General features: G+C 46.4%; 2 protein-coding genes across 5 annotated transcripts in view; both read right to left on the reverse strand.

Moving 5' to 3' along the window:
* NBEAL1 (neurobeachin like 1) overlaps positions 1-26,569 on the reverse strand; it is a 147,214-nt gene that overhangs the window by 105,995 nt on the left and 14,650 nt on the right. For all 4 annotated transcript variants that reach the window (XR_014551175.1, XM_083625751.1, XM_083625749.1 and 1 more), the window contains exons 3-6: positions 13,275-13,366; positions 9,729-9,890; positions 6,752-6,833; positions 3,154-3,281 (exon numbers count right to left, since the gene is read on the reverse strand). Coding sequence is in view for 3 of the 4 variants with exons in the window: in XM_083625751.1 (XP_083481877.1) it covers positions 3,154-3,281; positions 6,752-6,833; positions 9,729-9,890; positions 13,275-13,366 (464 nt within the window). In the remaining variant the exon portion in view is untranslated. The remainder of the gene's footprint in view (positions 1-3,153; positions 3,282-6,751; positions 6,834-9,728; positions 9,891-13,274; positions 13,367-26,569) is intronic.
* Positions 16,133-26,569, reverse strand: part of CARF (calcium responsive transcription factor) — a 114,258-nt gene continuing 103,821 nt past the window's right edge. The window contains exon 14 of the mRNA XM_083630422.1: positions 16,133-16,232. The gene's annotated coding sequence lies outside the window, so the exon portion shown is untranslated. The remainder of the gene's footprint in view (positions 16,233-26,569) is intronic.

The raw sequence follows: 26,569 nt of genomic DNA on the forward strand, positions 1-26,569 counted from the left end.
TTTGTTGTGCCACATAAGCACATGTTGTGCAGACGCCTGATTATCGTCTTCCAAAGCAACTACTCTATTCCAAACTTAAAAATGGAACACATAATGCTGGTGGTCAACAAAAGAGGTTTAAAGGCTCTCTCAAGGCAATTTTTTAAAAATGTAGTATAAACACCAACAACTGGGAAACAGTGGCCTGCGAGCGCTCCAATTGGAGAACAGCCTTTACCAAAAGTGTCATGGAATGTGAAGACACTCAAACTCAAGAAGCAAGGGAGAAATGTTCTAAAAGGAAGGCACGCCTGGCAAATCCACACCGTGATCAACTCCCACCCAGTAACCAATGTCCCCACTGTGGAAGGACCTGTGGATCCAGAATTGGCCTCCACAGTCACTTATGGAATCATTGTTAAAACCGTGTTTATGGAAGACAATCTTACTCGGCTACGAGTGATCACCAAAGATAAGGGTTAACCACGTCTTTATTTGACGGCATGTATTGACTACAGTTTCACATTCCCATGGAATGCACACAATAAGAGTCACATTTGTCTCCCATAGCTGCTGGCCCACTAATTTCATGGGTAATGCAGTTCCCCCTGCTTCCCCCCCCCCCATCACAAACAAACAAAACTAGCCTCTCCTACTCTCTCTCTCTTTAAAGATGGCATTTCCTTGACTAATAAGTCATTTAGTGGATGCTATATGATAAAGTTCTCTCCTTAGTTAACTGTCTGTATGTATGACTGAGCTATGACACGTTCCAGCACTCCTTTATTCAGTGAATATCTTGCATGTGTGATTAAAAAAGAATGCCTTTTCCAAGATTGCAAAGGTTACACCGCAGGAGACGAATCTTACTATGTTTGTTTACTTTTCTAGGCTCGGCTACATCGCCCCAAAGTGAGCTTGTGCAAGGGCTAAGAATAACGCAGCAAAAGCAATGGCAGAAAACAAGTTACAGATTGTGCTTGCCAAGATGCTGGAAAGGCAGTTGTTATAATAGGCCCAATGTACTGAAAAAAGGTGTATTTAAAGTAGGGGGTGTATTAATGGAAAATATATATAACAGGAGAGTTTTTTAAAAAGTACCACATTTTTCCATGTACAACACAGCCCTGTGTACAAGACGCCCCCTATTTTGGGGGACTCCAAATTAAGAAAATAGGGGGAGTTGTTAAGATTTGGGGGGGGAGATTACCGAAAGTGGTTGACCTTTTTGGGGGGAAATGCCCACAATTGTTAGGTTTTTTTCGAGGGGGTACTGCTGAAAATTGCTCACCCGCATGACCGCACAAGTCACCAAGGGCACCAATCGTATGCCTGCTCACCGCCAACAGCAGCAAATCGCCCGCTCTATTGTCACAGCGGCAGCCAATACACAGCAGGCATTGTCACAGCCACCACTCACCCGCCCCAATCACCGCTGACAATCTTCTGATCGCGGCAGCAACCAATCGCACGTCCCACCAATGCACTAGGTAAAGGTAAAGGGACCCCTGACCATTAGGTCCAGTCGTGACCGATTCTGGGGTTGCGGCACTCATCTCGCTTTATTGGCCGAGGGAGCCGGCATACAGCTTCCGGGTCATGTGGCCAGCATGACTAAGCCGCTTCTGGCGAACCAGAGCAGCGCACAGAAACGCTATTTACCTTCCCGCTGGAGCGGTACCTATTTATCTACTTGCACTTTGATGTGCTTTCGAACTGCTAGGTTGGCAGGAGCAGGGACCGAGCAACGGGAGCTCACCCCGTCACGGGCATTCGAACCGCGGACCTTCTGATCGGCAAGTCCTAGGCTCTGTGGTTTAACCCACAGCGCCACCCGCGTCCCTTAATGCACTACCCATATATAATACGACCCCAAATTTTAAACTAATTTTTATTAGGAAAAAAACCCTCATCTGAAAACTACGGCATATGGGTAACGAAGTAGCAACAGAAACTACAGGAGAGAAAACAGCAAGGTGGTGCTTTGAAAGCAGGGATGGAGAACCTGTGTTCATACCCCAACATTGCTGAACACCCATCATCTCTGACCACAGGCTATGTTGGGTGCAGCTGATGGGAATTGGAGTCCAAAAGGACATGGAGGCCCACACATCCCCCAGCCCAGTTTTAACATGAAACTGAGCACTAAGGCCCTGTTATCTAAGGTAGCACTAAGGCCCCCCTAAGGCTCGTACCTACGGGACCGCCTCTCCTGGTATGCCCGGCGGAGGACCTTAAGGTCCATAAATAACAACACTTTGGAAGTCCCGAGCCCCAAGGAGGTTAGTTTGTCCTCAACCAGGGCCAGGGCCTTTTCAGCTCTAGCCCCGGCCTGGTGGAACGCCCTACCGCAGGAGATCAGGGCCCTGCGGAATTTGACATCTTTCCGCAGGGCCTGCAAGACAGAACTGTTCTGCCTGGCCTTTGGTCTGGATTCAGTCTAACCCTATCCTCTCATTTATTTTTTTGATGGAACCCCTCATATGGGATTTTGTATATAAATTTTCCCTCGGCTCTTTTTGCTGGCCTATGTAGGACCAGCATGAATAGTTGGCCCCGGTGAATATTTGACGTTTTCTCCCGTTATGACTTTGATCTATAGGCTACCACTAAAATGAGGCTGCATTTTAAGCTGCATTTTAAACTGTATTTTAACTTCTATTTTAATCAACTGTTTGTTTGCTTTTTGTTTGGTTTTTAATGTTTTTACTGTATTTATATTCAGTGTTAGCCGCCCTGAGCCCGGTCTTGGCCGGGGAGGGCGGGGTATAAATAAAAATTTATAATAATAATAATAATTATTATTATCATCATCGGTGCACAGCTCACAGCAGCAGTGCCCTGCCTTCTGGTGCCCCTGGGGTAGCATGCGATGCCTCTGACCGTGCCAGAGGAGTTCACACGCCCCACGCAAGTGCTAACCCGTGTTTTCAAGGGGTCTTGCGGTACCCAGGGAGCAGCGGTGAAAGGAGACACACTGCAGGGGCTTCTTCATTGGTGAGGGAACCTAAACACCAAGATCCTCTGTGCATGCAAACATTTCTTCAACAGAATGCAAAGATACACATCTATTGCCTGTCCGCTGAGCTTGCAAGTCGGCACATTCCACTGACATTTCTCCTGCAAAGAGATTCGGCGCAGCAATAAAACACTGCCCACTCGGTTGCCACTTACCCAGCGATTCTTTGCCTCCAGTTGCGATAGGGGTCGTACAGGCTTTCGCAAAAAGCCAGCGCATGTCTTACAAACTCTTCTATGGGTGTCTGGTCGGCTACTTCTTTCTCCTTCGTTTTGCTCTTTAGCTGAAGAGACAGCAAAAAAACCACGACGGTCACCAAAACACTTTCAGCACTACCAGGTTTGCACGCACTGCGGCCCAGCCTGAAATGCTGGACAGCTGTTGCCAGTTGAGAGGAATCAACAGCCTGACTCCGTGGAAAGCAGCTAGCTACCCATGGTTCACAGGAAACGAAATGAAATGTACCGTATTTTTCACTCTATAAGATGCAGCAGACCACAAGACGCACCTAGTTCTTGGAAGAGGAAAACAAGAAAAAAAATATTCTGAATCTCAGAAGCCAGAACAGCAAGAGGGATTGCTGCGCAGTGAAAGCAGCCATCCCTCTTGCTGTTCTGGCTTCTGTGATAGCTGCGCAGCCTGCATTCGCTCCATAAGACGCACACACATTTCCCCTTACTTTTTAGGAGGGAAAAAGTGAGTCATAGAGCAAAAAATACGGTAGGGTTTTCAAAGAGAGCTGCGCAGAAGTGAAATACCACGTTCATCAGGCTCAGAGGCACAAGGAAGACGGGGGTTTCGGGATTGGGGACAAAATCATGCATGCCCTCCGACCAGGTCTTCTTTCCTCTCCTACCCTTTCCATAGAGACGTGAGACCATTGCCAAATGCACCGACTTTTCTGTTGTCATTCTGTTTAACTGGAAAGGTTTTCGATTCTACAGCGAAATCTAACCCCCTTCCCTTCCCAGTCCCTACGTAATTATCAGCACCGACTGGAGCAGTTAAACCGAAGCACGTGCAAAAATGGAAACAAACGCTGCAATATTGCTGTTGTCTCAATGAGATATTGAGGTTTTATCTCCCCTGTCCTCGCCTCTGCCTATAGGCCTCCTTGCTGGCCAGTCCCAAGATAATGATGATGATGAGGAGGATAATAATAATAATAATAATAATAATAATAATAATAATAATAATAAATATTTGTATTATTTGTGGCCAATCCATCTGACAGGGTTGCCAGGCGGCCATAATCAGAAGAGGCCCACAAAGCAAATTTGAAATAGGATGTGAGAGCTCCCATAATTGTTTTATTTTTAAAAGATGTTTAAACCACTCGCATTATAAAATATCAGAGGGGTGTGCAGAAAACCAAAAATAAGTACAAAGCACATGCTAAAAATTATACAGCTAAAATAGCAGGAGGAGAAAATTGCCTTGGAGGCACACACACAGTATAATTTTCTCTGTTTATTTCCCCCCACAGCTCTTACACCAAACTGCTTGTTAAATTTGGGAGTGACCAGAGGGAGCTTTTAAAAAAAAAAAAAAGTTAGTGAATTCCAGGAATCCCCTTCTGCACAGGAAACCTGCAAAATGGACTAGAGGCCAGCTGATGGAAGTCAATTATTATAAGTTATTGCTGCATTTTAAAAAAATTATTTGACTGTCAGCATATTTGACTGATGAGTTTTTTTGGGGGGGATCCTACCATATTTAATATTTAAAATTAATGGGGGGGAGGGAATTAAAGATAAAACTGACCACTGTTTATTTGGCAAGTAGTATACCGTCTATGAGGGACGCGGGTGGCGCTGTGGGTTAAACCACAGAGCCTAGGACTTGCCGATCAGAAGGTCGGCGGTTCGAATCCCCACGACAGGGTAAGCTCCTGTTGTTCGGTCCCTGCTCCTGCCAACCTAGCAGTTCGAAAGCATGTCAAAGTGCAAGGAGATAAATAGGTACCGCTCCGGCGGGAAGGTAAACGGCGTTTCCATGCGCTGCTCTGGTTCGCCAGAAGCGGCTTAGTCATGCTGGCCACATGACCCGGAAGCTGTACACCGGCTCCCTCGGCCAATAAAGCGAGATGAGCGCCGCAACCCCAGAGTCAGTCACGACTGGACCTAATGGTCAGGGGTCCCTTTTCCATTACCTTTATACCGTCTATGAGAACAAGTTGTTACTCAAGAAGTCTCCAGCCACGAACTCGCCTTAGGAAAGCCACTCTCTCTTGGTCTCCCCCATTGTCAATATGGGAATAATAACACTAACCTGCAGCTTCATTTATGAGGATCGAGGTAGTTTGCTTAAAACATTCTGAACCAAAAAAAACACACTTCTAAAATATCTAAAATTACCGAAGGGAAGGCAACTTTCTCTTCCTACCTGGCTGGGGGGCAGGGTCAAAAGTTGCCGGTGGGCAGAACCAGAATTCAGACCACTCTGCTTCAGTTTTCGCCATGGCTACCCCAAATTCCCAATTGTACACAGCCCTACTGAGTTCAATGGATATACTCTTTTAACAAAAGGGTATGAAGGATTTTGTAATTTTAATTTTTAGTACAAAATACCTATATAACTTGCTGGAGGAGATTCTTGAGAGTCCCATGGACTGCAAGAAGATCAAACCTTTCCATTCTTAAGGAAATCAGCCCTGAGTGCTCACTGGAAGGACAGATCCTGAAGCTGAGGCTCCAATACTTTGGCCACCTCATGAGAAGAGAAGACTCCCTGGAAAAGACCCTGATGTTGGGAAAGATGGAGGGCACGAGGAGAAGGGGACAACAGAGGACGAGATGGTTGGATAGTGTTCTCGAAGCTACCAGGATGAGTTTGACCAAACTGTGGGAGGCAGTGGAAGACAGGAGTGCCTGGCGTGCTCTGGTCCATGGGGTCACAAAGAGTCGGACACAACTAAACGACTAAACAACAACAACAACCTATATAACTACTCTCGTAGAAACCAAGTGAAAGTAATTCCTTTCTGATTTTAGTGTCGCACACTCGTGATCAGGAGAAGGAAGGAACAAACAAGAAGGAAGAAACTCTAATGAGACAGAAAACGGGGGCATTCAGCAAGTATTGGAGGTTTTATAAAATGAGGTGGGGGGGACATGCAGTCCCCACACACTTTAGGCAAGTTGGTAGGGCAGAGCTTTCGAAACTGTGTGTCGCAGCACATTAGTGTGTTGGCTGCAGTGTGTAGGTGAATCGCACAAACGCTTCTCCCGGGGCTGGAAAGGGGTTTGTTTAATCTCTGGTTTGCTAGTAAAACTAAATTACTGTGTCACGACATGATGCAAAACTGAATTACTGTGTCACAAAACGATGTCTAAAAAGTGTGTTGCCCACACAAAACGTTTGGAAAACTCTGTAGTAGGGTCTCCATGTAATGTTGAGAAAGCAGACCTTTCGCCACCTTATAAATTACCCCCTAAATTAATTTTCAGGCATTCCTTTGCCATTGCAGTACGGCTACAAAAATAAAAAGCAATCAAGAATTCTCACAAAACTTATTGTAAAACTCATTTCTACCTCACTACCATAAGGTAAGCCTGTTCTAACCAGTCAACTAAATCTGAACTCCAGTGGTGGAATTCATTTTGTCGCTCCAAATGGAACTTGGAAATAAAGAGATGAATTGTGTTGCAGGTGACAGGACACATGGCCAAGTCAAGTGTTGGTGAGTTTATTCTCAGTGCAGCACCAGTTTCTGACTAGAAAGCAATTTAAGCAAATTACAGGTTCACCTACCTGCTGAATATACAGTGTAGTCATCGTAATGACATGGTTAATATAGGAACAGGTGCCAATCTCCTCCACATTAGCCAAATTTCTGAAAAGGAAATAATAAGGCATGAGTGGCAAGACATGGTAAAACTGTCCAATATGATTTAATGCGCAGCAAAAGAATGGTATATCACGATTTCCCGAAACAATCTGCACCGTATTATAAAAATATAGAATAATCTCACATTAAGAGGTTGTCTTTAAATATGGAAATTATAGCCAATCAAAGCCGCTTGATGGCAAACCATATCATTAATGGAATTGAAATCCCTCTTTCCATCACCAAATAGCATCAAAATGGTTCACAGCAACACTGCACGTAGATGTAGTCATGGACCATCAACTATTTTTTGTGTGTGTTTTACAACTTTTTGTATGTTTTAGAACGTTTGTGAGGGTCACCTGAGCTACAGAAGAAAGCCAACTGAGGTATTTGGAACCAAATTGGATGAGGCTAGAATCAGAAGAAGGGAAGAATCAAAACTAAAGCATCCATGACAGATGGCCATCCAAACTCTGTTTTAAAACTTCTAAGGAAGGAGAGTCCACAACCTCACAAGGGAGAGGATTCCGATGCCAAACAGCTCTTATTGCCAGAAAGTTCTTCCCAATGCTTAGTCAGAATCTCCTTTCTTAAAACTTGAATCCATTGCTTTGGGTTCTACCCCCCAGAGCAGGAGAAAACAAGCTTGCTCCATCTCCCATGTGGCAGCCCTCGAGATATTTGAAGGTGGCCACCATATCTCAGCCTCCCTCTTTACCAGGGTAAATCTTGTTTCACATCAGATGTCCTGCCCATATGTCACTGATGGACACAGCCACCTCCAATTCTGTAGAACGGACCCTGCTCCATGTCAGAGCTGGGGGAGCTTTTTCCCAGTCTGAAGGCCACATTTCCTTCTAGACAAACTTTTGGGGGGCCACAGGACAATACTGGGTGGGGGCCAGAGGCAAATTTGACACCCTTGTCCTGCATGGAAGTTTCTACAAATGCTCACACAGCCCTCCCAGGCAAACAAAAGGCATTGTCAGGGCCCAAGGACACATTCCAGCTGGGTAAAAATGCCAAAGGAGGACAGGGGCCAGTGAGGGGCGTGGTTAAGGAGGGGCGTGGCTAAGGAGGGGCGTGGCCTGGGGAGAAACCTTAGGTTTGGAGGTCCTGGGGTTCCTTGCCCCAGCTTCATGATTCTGAGGATGAAGGAGCTGTTGACAATGGAGCATGGGGTGAGGACCGTGAATCGAGAAGGTTAAAAAGTGAAGGTATGGGACAGGGGGCTTAAACGAGACAGTTGTGTCAGGGAACTGCCATCAGCTCAGAGGCGAGAGGTGGAAGGGCAGTTGGGTTACAGGGAGCCTCCGAAGATCGTGAGAAGCAGCTCTTCCTCCGGGGAAAGGATGCAGGGATCGGAAGATGCTGGAGAGAGCCGCAACACTGAGCCTGAGCAAAGCGGAGGGGAAGCAAGTCCCCCTTTGCCAACGCCCTCCCTGCGCAGTCGGTTTACGGGCAGAGAGGGGAGGAGAAGGATGGGAGTCAAAAGATTGTTATGCTGGGGAAAGTTTAAGGACCTCCCACTCCCAGATTCTGCTAGCGACTGAGCAGACATGGACTAATAATAATAATAATATTTTTTATTTATACCCCACCCTCCCCAGCCAAGGCCGGGCTCAGGGCGGCTAACAAGCAATAATAAAAACAAGTTGAATGAATACAACTTAAAAACAAGATTAAAATACAACATTAAAATATTGAAACATTAAAATATTAAAATGCAGCCTCATCACAGGAGGAGAAAGGAAAAAGAAAAAAGAAAGAGGGGGAGGGAATCAAATTGGCTCCAAGCCAAAGGCCAGGTGGAACAACTCTGTCTTACAGGCCCTGCGGAAAGAAATCAGATCATGCAGGGCCCTGGTCTCATGAGGCAGAGCGTTCCACCAGGCCGGAGCCAGTGTTAAAAAGGCCCTGGCTCTGGTTGAGGCTAATCTAACTTCCTTAGGGCCTGGGACCTCTAGGGTGTTGCTATTTATGGACCTTGAGGCTCTCCGTGGGGCATACCGAGAGAGGCGGTCCCGTAGGTACGAGGGCCCTAGGCCGTGAAGGGCTTTAAAGGTCAAAAGCAGCACCTTAAATCTGACCCTGTACTCCACCGGGAGCCAGTGCAGCTGGAAAAGCACTGGGTGAATATGCTCGCATGGCAGAGACCCCGTGAGGAGCCTCGCTGCAGCATTCTGCACCCACTGGAGTTTCTGGGACAGCTTCAAGGGAAAGCCCCGCATAGAGCGAATTACAGTAGTCAAGCCTGGAGATGACCGTCGCATGGATCAGTGTGGCCAGGTCAGGGCGGGAAAGGTAAGGGACCAACTGCTTGATGCGGCGAAGGCGGAAAAATGTCGCCTTGGCTGTTGCTGTAACCTGCGCCTCCATGGAAAGGGAGGCGTCAAGGATTACACCCAAACTCTTAACGGAAGGCAAAGGCACTAATTGGGCCCCCGCAAGAGAAGGGAGTTGGTCCCTCATCCCCATGCCATTCCGACCCAGCCACAGGACCTCTGTCTTCAAAGGATTTGGTTTCAATCGGCTCCCACGAAACCATCCAGCCACAGCTTCCAAGCATCTGGTCAGCGTGTCCGGGGCCGAATCGGTGTGGCCATCCATCAGCAGATAGAGCTGAATGTCATCAGCATATTGGTGACAGGCCTGCCCAAAGCTCCGGACAATCTGGGCAAGGGGGCTTGAGACGTTCTGCACTGTAAATGTTTTTGTACAAATAATAAAGCCTGGAAAAGGTTGGTGGGAGTCTTGCCTCTTCGCTCTCGAGCAACCATGCCGGCACCTAACAAGTTGGGAATTGGTAAGATAACAAAATCTCCCCATAAACACTCCACGCCCCAGCCAACTTCAGAAAAGTCATCTAGGTTTCTTTATAATAATAATACAAAATACCGGCAAAGAATAATGAAGAATTTGACCAGGAGAAGCGACAAGGCCTGTTGTGGTTCTTCTAGCCCTTCTGACAATTTCTGGACACACTGCAGCAACTGGAGCCTCAAGACCTGAAGGATGTTATCAGGAAGCAGCGATATTCCCGGGGGGACATCATCCACCCTAAAAATAAAGCCAAGAGCTTTTTTTTAAAAAAAAAACAAAACTAGGGCAAGCAGCAATAATCGCTAACGTATTTTATGCACGTAACATCTTTTACTGCACTTGACAATACAATGGTATCCAGACATTTCACTGCCAGAGGGCCAATAAATTGTAATAATGCCAATAAATTATGTAAGATTGACTCTTGCACTTTAATCCTATAATTAACACTTTAAATAAATATTTGACTTTAAGAATAAAAAAGCCTTCACTCTGGCACAGGGCGATTATGAGATCATAAGCAGGTGTACAGGCTGCCAGGGCTCACTAAATGCCAAACTGTTGATTCAGAAGAAGCAAGGCATAACAGGTTAACAATGGGCATAATCCACATGAAATTAAGAACTTTTCAATTCCATTGGTTTCAACGGGAGAGTGTGGAGCATGTGCTTACTTCTCTTGTAGAATTCAAATATTTAATTTAAGATGGATCGGACAGGATACTAATCCTACACACTAACTGGAAGGGCCAGAAGTCCAATGAGATATAACGTTTTCAGAAGTAATTACAGTTGTAAAAATCAATTTGCGTCCGCCAGTTGTTCCCCAAACTAGTCACTTCTCCGTGGATTTTGATTCCAGAAAAGCACGTCAGTGTCCGAGTCACCTTATAGCAGGCAAACCTGCATTTCTCTATTTATACTCTTGACACCGTAATTAGAAGGGCGAGGGCTTGGCATATTCAAATTCCTTTCGCAACTGAAAAATGCTCCCCTGAAGGAAGACAAACAGACTTTTTTTAACCAGCTGGCAAGGGTTCATCCTTTCAATTGTAAGTAGAACAAGATGCCATCGCTGCGTTGGGAAACACAAAGCAGCAGAATGGATTAATCTTTCATGTTCTCCTGAGCGCAGCTGTCAAGAGATCTATTATACCGCAGAGGGTTCAATCTTGCCTGCCCTCCGCTGCCCCCGCCCCCCCAGCAGAGGCTGCAGAAACAGCCCCACACAACATGCTAAACATCCTGGTCTGAAATGTGTTTCTCAGAAACAAGCATCTGGTTGTTTCAAGAGAATTTACTTCCTTGAAATGTGTTCAGGACTGGAGTGCATTAAGATTGCTAGGAGAAAGGACTGGCGGATGAGAAGGCTACGCAAAAGCAAAGCCTGCAAACCACAGGATGAGTGCGTGCAACTGGTTGCATCCTGCATTCGATCTGCGAGCCAGAAATGATCCAACGGATGGTCGCTGCCCCACATTTATTATACAGTGGTACCTTGGTTCTCAAACGCCTTGGTACTCAAACAACTTGGAACCCAAACACTGCAAACCCGGAAGTAAGTATTCCGGTTTGCGAACCTTTTTCGGAAGCTGAACGTGCTCTGGTTTGAGTGTTACACTTCTGATTTGAGTGTTATGCTGAGATCTGTCTGTTTTTGCTGTTTATTTTGCATTTTTGTGGCTCTTTTTTGTGTGTGACTGTGTAGAACCCAGTTCAGCTACTGATTGATTGTGTGCCTGAGGTACATTTTTTACTCCTTTCATTTTATGGATCAATGGTCTCGTTAGATGGTAAAATTCATGTTGAATTGCTGTTTTAGGGATTGTTTTTAAAAGTTTGGAATGGATTAATCCATTTTGCTTTACTTTCTTTGGGAAAGCGCACCTTGGTTTTGGAACGCTTTGGTTTTAGAACAGACTTCCAGAACGGATTTGAAAACCAAGGTACCACTGTACAAAAGAAAATAAGAAGAAGAAAACCAACAGGAAACTACTAGATTTCTATGTAGCGAGGTATAAAACACGGTAATTCCTATCAATTGCTGTCCTTCCACGTTTCAAATCTTCCTACCATCAATGCTTCGTAAGCATTTCATTGTAATGTATTCTAAGAGACGGCATTCTTCCTATGCAATCTGGTTATTACAGACAGCAAAAAAATGGTAGTCTGAAACACAATGTATAGAAGATATAATGGGAAGCAATTTGCTATTTGATGCCAGCTATCCAATACTCTATACAGTCTCGCCTTGTCTTTAGCTGCCTAGATATCTTCCCTTGTTCATCTGCTGCAATAAAAGTCCAGTCCTCTATGCCGATTTTCTTTTTAGGTCACAAGTTTAATCCTGTCATTAATCTCAGAGGAAAACAGTGGATTTTATACTGAGCACTCAGTAACAGCACTGGAGAGTAACGGTGATGGAAGCTACTGTTCATGCATTCATGTCGTCTTTAAAAAAAATACTATTAGTTAAAGGGGGGGAAACACAATCCATTTAATCTTTTTTTTAAAAAAAGGTATTCACAATCTGCTAGCATCCTAGTCCACCTGTCATTGTCTACTGGTAATGTGTCTCATCCTCTGAATCTCAGCAATCTATGCTGGGTTTGCAACTGTCTCTGCCGCTGTTGCTGTTTAACAGGTTTAATCAATCAAAAGGTTGATTCAATGGTCATCATCGAAAGCAAACCAAGGCCAGGATCCTAAGCATCCTTCCTAGGGAGTAAACCCCACTAGACATGGTGGGAACTGACTTCTGAGTAAATGTGTCTATGACTATGCAGCTGAAATCACATACTGAGGTCATTTCCTGGTTCACCGCAAACAAGAATGTTTACCTGGCTCTGTAATTTGGCAGTTCAAAGCCCATTTTTAAAGAATGAACACCAGGACAATCAAGAAATACCAGTGTGGAACAAGTGGGGTGGGGGTTAAACACGTAAACACAGGGCTTATTCACACTGAAAATTTACTTTGGGTTACTGCTGATTCCACTTTGATTTAACCAGCAGCTGACCTGGGAAAACCTAGGAATTGGTAGTGATTCCACTGGAAGTTAATTACACAGTTCAGTCACGTTTGAGAGCAAACTGAGAGATGTAAAAGTTTGTAGAATCAGTGGCCATGATTGGCGTGGCATATAAAGGCAGAAGGAGCCCAAATGAGCACCTGGGAGCAGGAATTTGGCAGAACTTCAAACCGTGGTTTCTGAAGCTGGCTTTTTAACTAACCTGAATTTGTTAATAAACCACCCTCTTTAGTTCACCCAACAAGCGGAGATTCCATGTAAAAAACTTAAGAACAGCCTGTTATCCGCTCATTCCTACTCTTTGCTTTCTGAAACTTATCAAATTTGTGACCCACAAGAGGAAACACAGCCCAACTCCCCTCCTCCCTGCCATGTAAGGCCCATGGCTCATTCCAGCTTGTGTATGTCACACAAACCCATGGTTTATTATATCATATGGATGCAGCCACTAAGTTTTCATTGAACTTCTGTCGAGCAAAATGTCTGCACACAGCACAGCCACAATGTAGAGATGACATATTTCAACACACACATACTTATTAAATCAGCCTTTTTTAGGCATCAACACAAAGAACTATTATTTCTACATACCTAGTGGGCAGCTTTTCAAAATCCACATCCAGAAACTGTTCGTAACTAGAAACAAAACTGTCCAACCAGAGCTTCAAGTAGTCTGGGTCTTTCTGTGAAGGCAAACAGATTAAAAAAGTTATTTTTTCTTCCTGAAGTGTTTGTAAATGTGTATGTCCAATGCTGCCCCATTCCTGCCCTCCAAGTTTCCTGCCATAATCATGCATTACTTGGTGTTGAGGCCACTTTAAACTTCCCAGAATACCACTGCTGCCCTGACGCTGAGATATTCCCTAACAAGACTGAGCACTGCCCAGAGATTCCACTTCCCAAAACACTCAAAAATAATAAAATAAAACATAATACAACATCAGCAACTTCATACAACTTTTTTATAACCATACCCAATAAATTGGTAGGAAGACAAGGACATTGACCTGTTGGGTTCCCAAGACAGGCTATGAGATGATGATGATGATGATGATGATGATGATTTTAGTATTGATTTATTATATTATTTATACCTCACCCATTTGGCTGGGTTTCTCCAGCCACTATGAGATAGAATGGACGGGCTTACAGTGGTAGAACAAAGAAGGTCAATCTTTCCTTTCTTCAGTTGACAACAGATCTTAGGAGGCAGGACTGGAAAAGACCTATCAACAAGAAACCTCAAAACTGCTACCAGCAACAGTACAGAGCTAGGTGGACCAAGCGTCTGACTCTGTAGACGCAGCTTCTTGTCTTTAACATATCCTTAGATGTTATATCTTAGCTAGACGGTATAAGAAAGAACATCTTTTTGGCAGAAGGCAGACAAGATAAAGAGTGGGGCAGAGCAGAAGGGAAGGCTGGGGAGCAACTGAGCAGAGCCGACTTAGAGAATGTCAAGGTGGTCATTTTTGCCAATGACAGTCAAACATCATTGTGTCACAGCTGGCCAAGAATAAACTTTGGCTGCAGCTCATAGCCAGTGAGCAAAGAGCTTAAGCATGAGCCCAAGTTTGGACAACACACTAAGCCAAACCTTAGCTTAGTTTGGAGCAGAGCAGGTGTAGAAAAGACAGGGGAGGTGCAGAGCAGCTGCAAGGTCCTCTCCAGAAGGCCACATATTCATGCATTAAGCCAATTTAGTTTCCCATGCTGGGTGAATCAGGCCACTGGAACCATGCCAAGTTCCATGGTGATCATAGCTAGTCCACCACTTTGAGTGGAACAGTCACAGCAATCTCTCATGCTACTGGGTACTTCTCTTACAATATGTCTCTCTGCCATGATTTAGCACTACCATTGCTGCAAGAAGCTGAACGCAGTTTGCAGAAAGCTGATGTAGCTCCTGTGGAAGTCAACCACATAAAGACTTGGGTGGAGCAGCTCTCAAACGTGTGGGCATTGGCAAGTCCCACAATCTGCTTTATCGGGTTCCCATCCCTTCTCAAGTGGTTTGAGAGACTTGAGTCACCATCTTCATCTACCCAAGCAAAAGCAGCTCCAATATGAATTTCAGGAGAAGCTGTATGGAACACAGGGACCTGGAGAATTACCGTATTTTTCGCCCTATAGGGTGCACCGGCCCATAGGGCGCACCTAGTTTTCGGGGGGGGGGGAATCAAGGAAAAAAATATGATTCCCCCCCCCCGCAGCTCTGGGAGCAGCGGACAGGCTGCACGCAGCCTGTGTGCTACTCCAAGACCTTCTCCCTGCTTTTGCGGGAGGTGGCGGAATTCCCCCACCTCCCGCAAAAGCCCACAGGAGCCGTGCACGACTCCTGCGGGCTTTTCGACCAGGAGGGAGAAGGGACTGAAACGGCCAGTCAGTCCCTTCTCCCTCCTCGGGGAAAAGCCCCCAAGAGCAGCGCGCTCTTTAAAGGGTGCACAGCTGCTACGGGCTTTTCTACGAGGTGGGGGAATTCTGCCCCCCTTGTAGAAAAGCCAACAGAAGCCGCACACCCTTTAAAGAGCGCGCGGCTTCTGCATGCTTTTGCGGGAGGTGGGGGAATTCCCCCATCTCCCGCAAAAGCCCATAGGAGGGAGAAGGGACTAACTCGGCCAGTCAGTCCCTTCTCCCTCCTTGGGGAAAAGCCCCCAAGAGCGGCGCGCTCTTTAAAGGCTGCGCGGCTCCTGCGGGCTTTTCAACCCAGCTTGTGGGGCTGGCTTGTGGGACCGCCAGCCTCAAAGCAGGGTCGGAGAGTAGCGTGAAGGCGTCGCGCGCCTTCCCGCTGCCCCCCCGATCCTCTGGGGCTGGCGATAGGGGGAAGCACTGCTTTCCCCCACCGCCAGCCTCAAAGAGCAGACTCTCCTGGCTTCAGCGAAAGCAACGCGAAGCCTCCGAAGCGCAGGCTTCGGAGGCTTCGCGTTGCTATCGCTGAAGCCAAGGAGCCTGCATTCGCCCCATAGGACGCACACACATTTCCCCTTCATTTTTGGAGGGGAAAAAGTGCGTCCTATAGGGCGAAAAATACGGTAATTGCAACCATTTTTTTAAAGCCGTGTTGTTGGCACCCGTCTGTCTTGAGAGACCATTGGAGTGTGCCTCTGGGGTGAAGACAATCCACTGGGAATCACAGCACCTGCTGTGGCTGCGGAGACTGGTAGCTCATAACTGCTGCTTCCTCCTGCATTGTTTCTGTGGAATAAGAAGCATCTAAGTGACCTTTCCAGGGTGCAAGCCTGGCCAGTGTGCAGGAAGGTCCTGGGCTGCCCAGACAATAAGACTTCACTCTTGGACTCGCAGATGTGGTCCAAAGGAAAGCAGAGCAATACCTTTGGCACCAGCTTGGCTGCAGGTCACATACAAGATACCATCCAACCATCTTTGGCTTTCCACTCTGGATTTTTGTAGGGTTTACTCCTTAGCCTTGGGACACGGGTGGCGCTGTGGGTTAAACCACAGAGCCTTGGGCTTGCTGATCAGAAGGTCGGCGGTTCGAATCCCCGCAACGGGGTGAGCTCCCGTTGCTCGGTCCCTGCTCCTGCCAACCTAGCAGTTTGAAAGCACGTCAAAGTGCAAGTAGATAAATAGATACCGCTCCGGAAGTTAGGTAAACGACATTTCCGTGCGCTGCTCTGGTTCGCCAGAAGCGGCTTTGTCATGCTGGCCACATGACCCAGAAGCTGTACGCTGGCTCCCTCGGCCAATAAAGCGAGATGAGCGCTGCAACCCCAGAGTCGGTCACGACTGGACCTAATGGTCAGGGGTACCTTTACCTTTACCTTACTCCTTAGCCTTAGATGTCCCACAAGGCAGTGGGTGCAGGCAAATGTAATAAATTTCCTTCTATACATTATGGGGAACTTGTGCTCCTTCTAGAATCCACTGAAGCATCTCTTGGCCTCTCACTGATAAAAAGTAGTCATGCCCTCAGCATCAACCATGACAATAAGGAGTCTTTGCTCAAAGACAGGGACAGACATCAAAAGACAATTCTAAAATAGAAACACTTCTTGAGAAGAAGAAGAAAAAACAGAACAGGAGGGTGACTCACTTCCAGAGTAAACAGGAGTCCTTCACTAGAGTGTTGTGTTGCTTTTAAAAACCATTTCTGACCACCGCAGCTGACAAATCAGCCCATTCACCTACGTGGCAGGGAACAAACATAGAAATGTGTCCAAGAAATAAACTCGACTCCTAAGGAAATGGAAACTTCCATGTAAAACCCAGGTCCGTTTCAATACAAACCAATGTTGAACTACAGTCATAGTAACCACCACAAAAGCTCGGTGCTACTTTTCCTGGGCGTGATGTCGCAAATCACACAGGTAATCTGAAAAGGTTATTCTTCAGCCCCAGTCAATATGGCCAATGCTTTAATAGGAGTCACAGTACAACAACTCAGCTCAGCTACCCCTGAGCTAGGTCAATCACATTGCTCCGGTATCGACTCACAGATAATTCAAGGAGCATCTTAGATTCCAAAACAATTCCTGCGCGATCAAGTTTCTATATCACACGTGGTTCCTACAAGAGCACAGCAGCTTCCCTGCAGTTCGACGTTTGCTGATCAATCCATGCAAGTTGGCAGGCCAAGCCAACAGGGACTAGAGATATGAAGACTTGGGGGTAGGGGATGGAAAAAATGAATCTACACACACACTTTCCCATTCTTCTGCCAGTGTCCTAAATATGGTGGCAACAGAAAAATTTGGGAGGAAACAGTTTTCCATCCAAAATTGTCCATCTTTCCCCCAGACCTTCACAGCTCTACCCAGGACAGAACAGCAGATGGGACCAATGAGTGTAGCCTCGCTTTCCCCGTCACACTTTTGGAATCGAGTTGTGTAGGGTGGAGGGAGGAGAATGGGCACCCAAATAGGGCTTCTGTTCTACAACAGGCAGTCCGCATTTGCAAACTTCCTGCTGTCGCCAAAAGCCAGAAAAGGCACATCCTAATTTAGAGAAGAAAAGCTCCCAATTTCAAGTAGAGCTAGTGACCTCCTGGAAAGTGGTATAACTGCTTTCAGTCAAGAGGAATGTCAAAATTAATAAATAGAAGCATTGGGGAAGGGGGGAGAAGCAGTGGCCAGGGCTGCAGGCTGGATTGTTACCCATAATTCCATGCATTAAGTGCTTGTTAAAGAGAACAAGAGGCTGAGCTACAGCAAGTGGGTGCCTTTTGGTGTGTTTTCTGGAAACAAGTAGCAGCAAGAGCAATTAGCAGTGTAGTACACAGCTCCAAACAACTATGCTTGGAATCTCTGAAAGTACTCATAGCGATGCTATATATAACTTGTTAGGCTACTTGTATCTTGTTTATTATGCAGCAAAGAGAGAGATGGGCATACTTGAGGGCTTCTCTTAAGCATCCGGTTGGCCATGGTGGGGAGGGAATGGTGGACTAGATAAGGCAGGGGGAGCTGACACGATGCCCGGCTGTTATATTATGATGCCCATCATCCCTGACCATTGACCATGCTGCCTGGGGCTGATGGGAGCTGGAGTCTGACACTTTCAGGAGGGTACCAGTGGCATGCAGTTAATTTTTTTTCCGTAGGGGAACAGTTAGGGTGACCTTGCACATTGGAACAGCATCATGTTTCCTTCCCTAAGCCGGGAATCTTAGCAAAGGAGGCGCCAGGGCTTCGGCCAGATACTGGAGCCCTTCTGCCTCCTTCCCAAAAGCAGGAGGGCTTTGGGAAGGTGGTGGGAAGGCTCTTGGACCCATCGGAGCATCGTGCCTCCCTCCCTAAGCCGGGCAGAAGCTTCCCAGGCTTTGGGAAGGAGGCGCCAGGGGAACATTTAGGGAACCAGCCTAGTCCCCCTAGTCCACTGACAGCACACCACTGGAGGGTACCGTATGACCTACCCCTGAGATAAAGCCTTTGGTGTGATCCAGTACAACTGTTATGTTCTTACTCTTTAAAAAAAAAAGGAATTCTGTAGTTCAGCAGCTCATATTTTTTCACCAAAAACCCTGAATACTCCAACCTGTCCAAAATCATGCAAATTTGATCATAATTTAGTCATAGAACTAGACTGGAGCCGTGCTCTTCCGAATAACTAGAAATCTTATTATGGCTATGGGACTGATTTTAATTCAACCAGTTGGACAGTATTTCAGAATTCACAGGACTTCAGCATTTTAATTCCCTGGGCTTCAGTAAAGCAGCCTTCACAAACCTGGTTCTCTCTAGATGCTTTGTACTACCAAACGGCATGGCTGTGCTAGCTAGGGCTGATGGGAGTTGTAGTCCAAAAAAATATCTAGAGGGCACGAGGTTGGAGAAAGAAGTCTTCCTTGTTTGCCAACCTGAACAGGAAGTGGAGGTCCCTAGGCAAAGTTAAGCAACAGACCACAAGACAATATACCTGTCACTCAGCAAGCTTGGCATTAGTTCATTAAGAGGTTATAAGGGAACTGTCAGGATTTTGTGCTCCACTACAATATTGTAAAGATGCACAGCTGGATTCTTCAGTTCATACATACTACAGTGGTACCTCTGGATGCGAGCCCCGTTCACATCCTGAAGCGAACGCAACCCGTGTCTGCGCGTGTGCGATTTGCCGCTTCCGCGCATGCACGTGGTGTCATTTTGAGCGTCTGCACATGCGCAAGCGGCGAAACTCAGAAGTAATGCGTTCTGTTACTTCCGGGTCGCCGTGGAGCACAACCCGAAAACGCTCAACCCAAAGCTACTTCAACCCGAGGTATGACTGTATTTGCTTTGCCATAAGCCATGGCAAACCTGGAATCACAATGTAAAATAAAATCCAAACATAGTGGTACTTACAGAATTACAGGTCATGACAAAAGCTGTAATTAGATAACGTTTTAAAGGATTTTGTAGAGAAGTTGCCTAAACAAAAGGGCATGGCATCTAAGAAGCAAAAAATAATAAATAGGTTGTCTATTTACTTTCAAGCTTAGAGGTCTGAAAAAGCACTCCACCAAGCAGAGACAAAAAGTATGGCTTTTCAGTTTGGGGGACACATTCAGGATTTGCCCAGAAATGGCTCTGCAACTCATCAACTTCTTTTCCAAGCAACACCAAGCCATGATGGAACACCTGCATATTTCTGCATTGGACTAGATGAGCCTCAGAGATCCTTCCAACCAGGGTTCGAAATTAGCGGGCGCCAGTCACATTTTGCGACTGGCAACCAGCCTTTTGCAACTGGATGGAGATGCCATTTTTGCTGCGGGGCTGCCTGGTCTGGTAGCAGGGCAACAAAAAAACAAAAAGGCAACTAGACATTTTGTTTGGGTGCCCACAACCTAGCTCCCAGGGACCACGTGGCTCCTAGCATTCCTAACCCAGTTTCTAACACTGCTTCCAGCTCTACAGTTCTGATTCTCTGATAAGTTTCAAAACAGTCCAGTTTTGTAACCCATGGCTTGAAGCTAGCTTGTTTCAGAGCTTATCGGGGTTTGTTTTAAACCACAATCCATGGTTTGTACTCAACAACAGGCCAGGTTTTCTGGAAGCTGAAGCTCTGCCAAAGCTCTCCTCTTCCCAACTGTGCTGTAGGGGGAGAGGTGTAAGGGCCCTAGGGTCCTGAGCCAGTGTGGTGTAGTGGTTAAGAGCGGTGGACTCGTAATCTGGGGAACCGGGTTCGCGTCTCCGCTCCTCCACATGCAGCTGCTGGGTGACCTTGGGCCAGTCACACTTCTTTGAAGTCTCTCAGCCCCACTCACCTCACAGAGTGTTTGTTGTGGGAGAGGAAGGGAAAGGAGATTGTTAGCCGCTTTGAGACTCCTGAAGGGGAGTGAAAGGTGGGATATCAAATCCAAACTCTTCTTCTTCTTCATGAAAGCGCCTTCCTGCTCATATCAACAGTGTTACATGTGGCTAAGCATTACATGTGAACACAGCCAATGGCTCAGTTCACATGCCAATGACCCAACTGAATCCATGCAGGTTTCTATGGTCTAATTGATTCCCTATGGCTCAGGAAAGGGAGGCGGGTGGCGCTGTGGGTTAAACCACAGAGCATAGGACTTGCCGATCAGAAGGGCGGCGGTTCGAATCCCTGCAACGGGGTGAGCTCCTGTTGTTCGGTCCCTGCTCCTGCCAACCTAGCAGTTCGAAAGCACCCCAAAAAGTGCAAGTAGATTAACAGGTACCGCTCTGGCGGGAAGGTAAACGGCATTTCCGTGCACTGCTCTGGTTCGCCAGAAGCGGCTTAGTCATGCTGGCTGCATGACCCAGAAGCTGTACACCGGCTCCCTCGGCCAATAAAGCGAGATGAGCGCAGCAACCCCAGAGTCGGTCTCGACTGGACCTAATGGTCAGGGGTCCTTTTATGGCTCAGGAAAACCATAGCATGCTCTTATGTTCAAACTGAGCTACGTTTTGCACAAACTCAGCTTGTTCTCTAATTGTGGCTTAGAGGCAAACGATGGTTCGTCCAAGCCAGGATGGGATGGGGGAACTGGAGTGAAACTTTGATCGCCGCAGAAATAAGAGGGGCTGCGCCAACATTTGACGATGTTGATCAAGCATAGGTAAACGCGGCCCTCCAGATGTTTGGGGACTACAATTCCCATCATCCCTGACCACTGGTCCTGTTAGCTAGGGATCATGGGAGTTGTAGTCCCCCCCCCAAAAAAACTGGAGGGCTGAGTTTGCCTATGCCTGATGTTGATCAAAAGCCACCAATTCTTGAAAAATATTTTGATCTTATCATTCTTAGGACTTGTATGTAACACACATGGGAGGGTGAGAAAGATCACCATCTGGCTGCTACAGTATATTTTTAATATTGACAATGCTGTTTAACTAGCGGGCTGGATAATAAAGTTAGGCAAAAAGATACTGGATGCGTTTCAAACTGTTCATTCCCTGCGCCAGCATCTTGGTTCTGTACCATCCATTCCTTATCTCCCGTTGTTATCACGGTGCTGCCACCGCTACCACTGCTGTTCCTAGTCTAGCTATCTTTGTCCAAGATGGGTTAAAAACATCATATGATGGCAATCATCTGCTGACCAGGACTAAACAAACCAAGATACCAGGAGGAAAGAATTAGGAATGCTCAACTCTCAGGGATGCACCGAAGACTGTGATTAAAAGGGGGGGGAAAGAACCTTGTTTTGTTGCTGTCAAACAGACAAATTATCATTTTAGAAGGTTTGCAAATGTTAAAGGGTGTATTGTCAAACACTCGAAATTTAGGGTTTGTTCTTATTTCAGGGCTGTATCAGAGCACACCTACTGAAATTAATAGACATGGCTAATACCGGTCCAGTAATTTCAATTTTCAGTTTCAACTTCCCATATTCCAACAACTTTCCTTTGCAATGCTATACAAAATGCACCAATACAGTGGTACCTCTGGTTAAGAACTTAATTGGTTCTGGAGGTCCATTCTTAACCTGAAACTGTTCTTAACCTGAGGTAACAATTTAGCTAACGGGGCCTCCCACTGCTGCCGCACGATTTCTGTTCTCATCCTGAAGCAAAGTTCTTAACCCAAGGTACTATTTCTGGGTTAGCGGAGCCTGTAACCTGAAGCGTATGTAACCTGAAGCGTATGTAACCTGAGGTACCACAATTATAAAGGGTTGTGTGTGCTCCACATGTTTTTTCCCCAAATAAATTTTATTGGTTTTCATGTAAATACAAGCCACGTCGTGCTGTTTTTAAGAAAACCAAGTTAACCTTCTGCATGCAACCAATCATATATAGTATGCATATCAGAATAACAATTATTGTTATTTGGGGTCCGCTATGACAGGAAGGGGTAAGGAGCTAAGCAAGGGACTAAATTCCTGCCTCAGTCCACTCAAAATCCTTATTCAACAACTCATCTGGGCTCTGACCTTTCACCAGGCATCGCCACATATTTTCACAAGCACGTAAGACCGAGATCCTTGCTTTCCTTTCAAATGAAAGTCAAGCAGCTTCTCAGGAGCCTGAATTCTGCACCAAATGCAACATTTTGCACTCCCACAGAATCCCAGCAAAACACACATGCGAGTCTTACATAACGCACAAACAGGAGACAAATAGGATTGGCCGGCTTGAGCTTACAAGAGCAACAAAATTCGCACGCCTTGAAATTCTAATAGCTTCAGATTTTCTGCCCCACGTTCTGCATTTTTACAGCATGCCACATATGCTTACAAAACCCAGATGAGACTCTCAACCATTTTCTACCCCCTCACTCCCAGAACTGCAATCCTATGCATGTTTCCCGGCTGGGAGGGGGAAATCCCATTTAAATCTGTTTAGGATTGCAGCTTCAGTTTCATTAGGGCAGGGGTCAGCAAACTAAGGTCCGTGGGCTGGATCAGGCCCAATTGCCTTCAGGATCCGGCCCGTGGACTGTCTGTGGATCGGCGCAGGGATTCTGTTCCATTTTTTTTCATTTTTTAGCCAAATCTTCTTCACATTATTTCTGTATCCCTTCTCCTGCTTCTTTTGCAGCTGACTCCTTAGCTTTCGGAAGATTAAGGCATCTCTCAGAAAATCTAAAAGCATCCAAGTACATAAAATAAGTGGTTGCTGGAAGCAGCAGTCTTATTCTGACTCAAAAGGCAAAGTTTTCTAAATGCTAACCCAGTGACAAGTCATCTTGAGTCAAGAGCTCCTGTTTATTTTTCCACATCAGACGGGTGGGGAACCTCTGGCACGGCAAGCATTTCTGAACTACATCTCCCATCAGCCTTTGTAAGCATGGTCAATGGCCAGGGATGATGGGAGTTGGAGTTCAGAAATACCTGGTGGGTCAAAGGTTCCCCCACACTTGATTTTATGAAAAATGAAAAACACAAAATGTGAGAAAAGGAAGGACCTTACTAAAGCCACCTGTTCTGGGACCTAGTAACAGATTTATTGTGTGTGGATATCATTCAGTGCTGGTCAAGCTGTTTTGCCACCTGAGGCAAGCGTCAAAATGGCGCCCGTCCTCCCATTCCATACATAAATGCCAATTGGATGGGCGGCTGAATCTTACTACAACGTTGGCAGTGAGGAAAGAATCCTGGGGGCACTGTTATACAGTGGTTTCGCTCCTTCCTCCTGGACCGTGTTCAGAAAGTGGTGGTGGGGGATGAGTGTTCAGACCCCTGGGCCCTCACTTGTGGGGTGCCTCAGGGTTCAGTCCTCTCCCCCATGCTTTTTAACATCTATATGAAGCCGCTGGGAGAGATCATCAGGGGGTTTGGACTGGGTGCCCATCAATATGCAGATGATACCCAGCTCTACCTCTCTTTTAAATCAGAACCAGTGAAGGCAGTGAAGGTCCTGTGTGAGTGCCTGGAGGCGGTTGGAGGATGGATGGTGGCTAATGGATTGAGGTTGAATCCTGACAAGACAGAAGTACTGTTTTTGGGGGACAGGGGGCGGGCTGGTGTGGAGGACGCCCTGGTCCTGAATGGGGTAACTGTGCCCCTGAAGGACCAGGTGCGCAGCCTGAGAGTCATTTTGGACTCACAGCTGTCCATGGATGCGCAGGTTAATTCTGTATCCAGGGCAGCTGTCTACCAACTCCACCTGGTACGCAGGCTGAGACCCTACCTGCCCGCGGACTGTCTCGCCAGAGTGGTGCATGCTCTAGTTATCTCCCGCTTGGACTACTGCAATGCACTCTGCGTGGGGCTACCTTTGAAGGTGACCTGGAAACTACAACTAATCCAGAATGCGGCAGCTTGACTGCTGACTGGGGGCGGCCGCCAAGACCACATAACACAAGTCTTGAAAGACCTACATTGGCTCCCAGTACGTTTCCGAGCACAATTCAAAGTGCTGGTGTTGACCTTTAAAGCCCCAAATGACCTCGGCCCAGTATACCTGAAGGAGCGTCTCCACCCCCATCATTCTGCCCGGACGCTGAGGTCCAGCGGCGAGGGCCTTCTGGCGGTTCCCTCATTGCGAGAAGCAAAGCTACAGGGAACCAGGCAGAGGGCCTTCTCGGTAGTGGCGCCCGCCCTGTGGAACGCCCTCCCATTAGATGTCAAAGCGATAAACAACTACCTGACATTCAGAAGACATCTTATGGCAGCCCTGTTCAGGGAAGTTTTCAACGTGTGATATTTTAGTGTATTTTTGGTTTCTATGGAAGCTGCCCAGAGTGGCTGGGGAAACCCAGCCAGATGGGAGGGGTACAAATAATAAATTATTATTATTATATAATCCTGCACAGTTCCAAAGAGACTTCACTGAGCTTCAACTCAACCTGATAATAGCCAGAAGAGCAAAGTTCAGTCATTTAGAGCTATACCAGGAAGTACTGGCCGCTATAAACAAAAGCTGGATCAGCCGGTAGAAGCTTTCAATACTGCATTCCCCACAATGGGGGTGGGGATTATTCACTTCGGAAACCATGGGAAACCTGAATCGTGGTGCAACCCATCGTTACGTTAGTCACAAAGCATCCATCCTAGCAGAGCATCAAATTAGTGCAAAAATACTGTCAATTATGATTTCTTTAGAGTAACTTTCAGCATGTTTATCCAGCAGAAGTTGGTAAATCGCAGCCATTTCCCTTATTAGCTAAAATAAAACATTGTTACATACATACTCAGTGACGTTATTCTAACAATGGACTGGAGTGAACATTCACAAATAGTTATATATACTCTGCAATCAGGCTAAATCTATGGCTCTTAATAATAACTGCCTTCTCTGAAAAAGCAAGACGTTTTAAAAGTAGATCACTTGATGATTTACTGTTGACGATCGGCAGCTGAACACGTGAACTGACTGAATTTGAAAACAATTTTGGTTGGTGCACCTGCGATGGCGGCAGCAACAGTCCATTCGCACATGAAAGCTGTCACGTTATTAAAATCACTTAGCAAGTGTGTTATGATGAGGAATGTTTTTCCCTTAGGCTGTGGAGAACAAGTTTGAAATCTCCACTTGGCTATGAAGTCCATCGGGTGGCCTACAAAGATGTTACATGGATAAAACTGAACTAGGAATCATGTATGGCGCCTTGAGCTCTTCAGAGGAAGGGTAAAGGTAAAGGAACCCCTGACCATTAGGTCGTGACCGACTCTGGGGTTGCAGCGCTCATCTCGCTTTACTGGCCGAGGGAGCCGGTGTACAGGTTCTGGGTCATGTGGCCAGCATGACTAAGCCGTTTCTGGCGAACCAGAGCAGCGCACAGAAACGCCGTTTACCTTCCCGCCAGAGAGGTACCTATTTATCTACTTGCACTTTGACGTCCTTTCGAACTGCTAGGTTGGCAGGAGCAGGGACCGAGCAACGGGCGCTCATCCCGTCGCAGGGATTTGAACCGCCGACCTTCTGATCAGCAAGTCCTAGGCTCTGTGGTTTAACCCACAGCGCCAAACATGCAATAAATACATAAATGCAATAAAGGTGCATGGCTGAACTAGCCCTAAGACTGCTTTTAGAGCAGGTGGGGGGGGACCTCCAGGTGTTGTTGAACTACGACTCCCATAAGCCCCAGCATGCATTGCCAATATCAAGGGATGCTGGGAGTTGTAGGTCATTGACAGCTAAGTGGCTGAAGGTTCCTCGTGCCCCATAGCTGTCAAGCTTTCAGATTTGAAAATATGGGATCAGCAGCCTCACCTGTCCCAGGTACAGTCTACAGAATATCTAACAATCCGGGATAGCAGCGGGAAGCAGCGCTGGAATAAGGGAATTTCCCGCAAAAAAAGGGAAGTTGACAGCTATGTCATGCCCCCTTTAGAGGTTGAAAGTAATCAGCTGAGAAATCTTTTTAAAAGTAACAAGCAAGTTGTAGGAGACACACAGTTAGCTACTAAGACAAACCCTTTTGCTTCAAGTTTGATATATAAAAGCAGTGGGAATTTATCTCCCACAAATATCATATACAGTGGTACCTCGGGTTAAGTACTTAATTCGTTCCGGAGGTCCGTACTTAACCTGAAACTGTTCTTA

Source organism: Podarcis filfolensis (genome assembly GCF_964270895.1).
Source record: "Podarcis filfolensis genome assembly, chromosome: 1".
In the NCBI taxonomy this organism is placed as follows: domain Eukaryota; kingdom Metazoa; phylum Chordata; class Lepidosauria; order Squamata; family Lacertidae; genus Podarcis; species Podarcis filfolensis.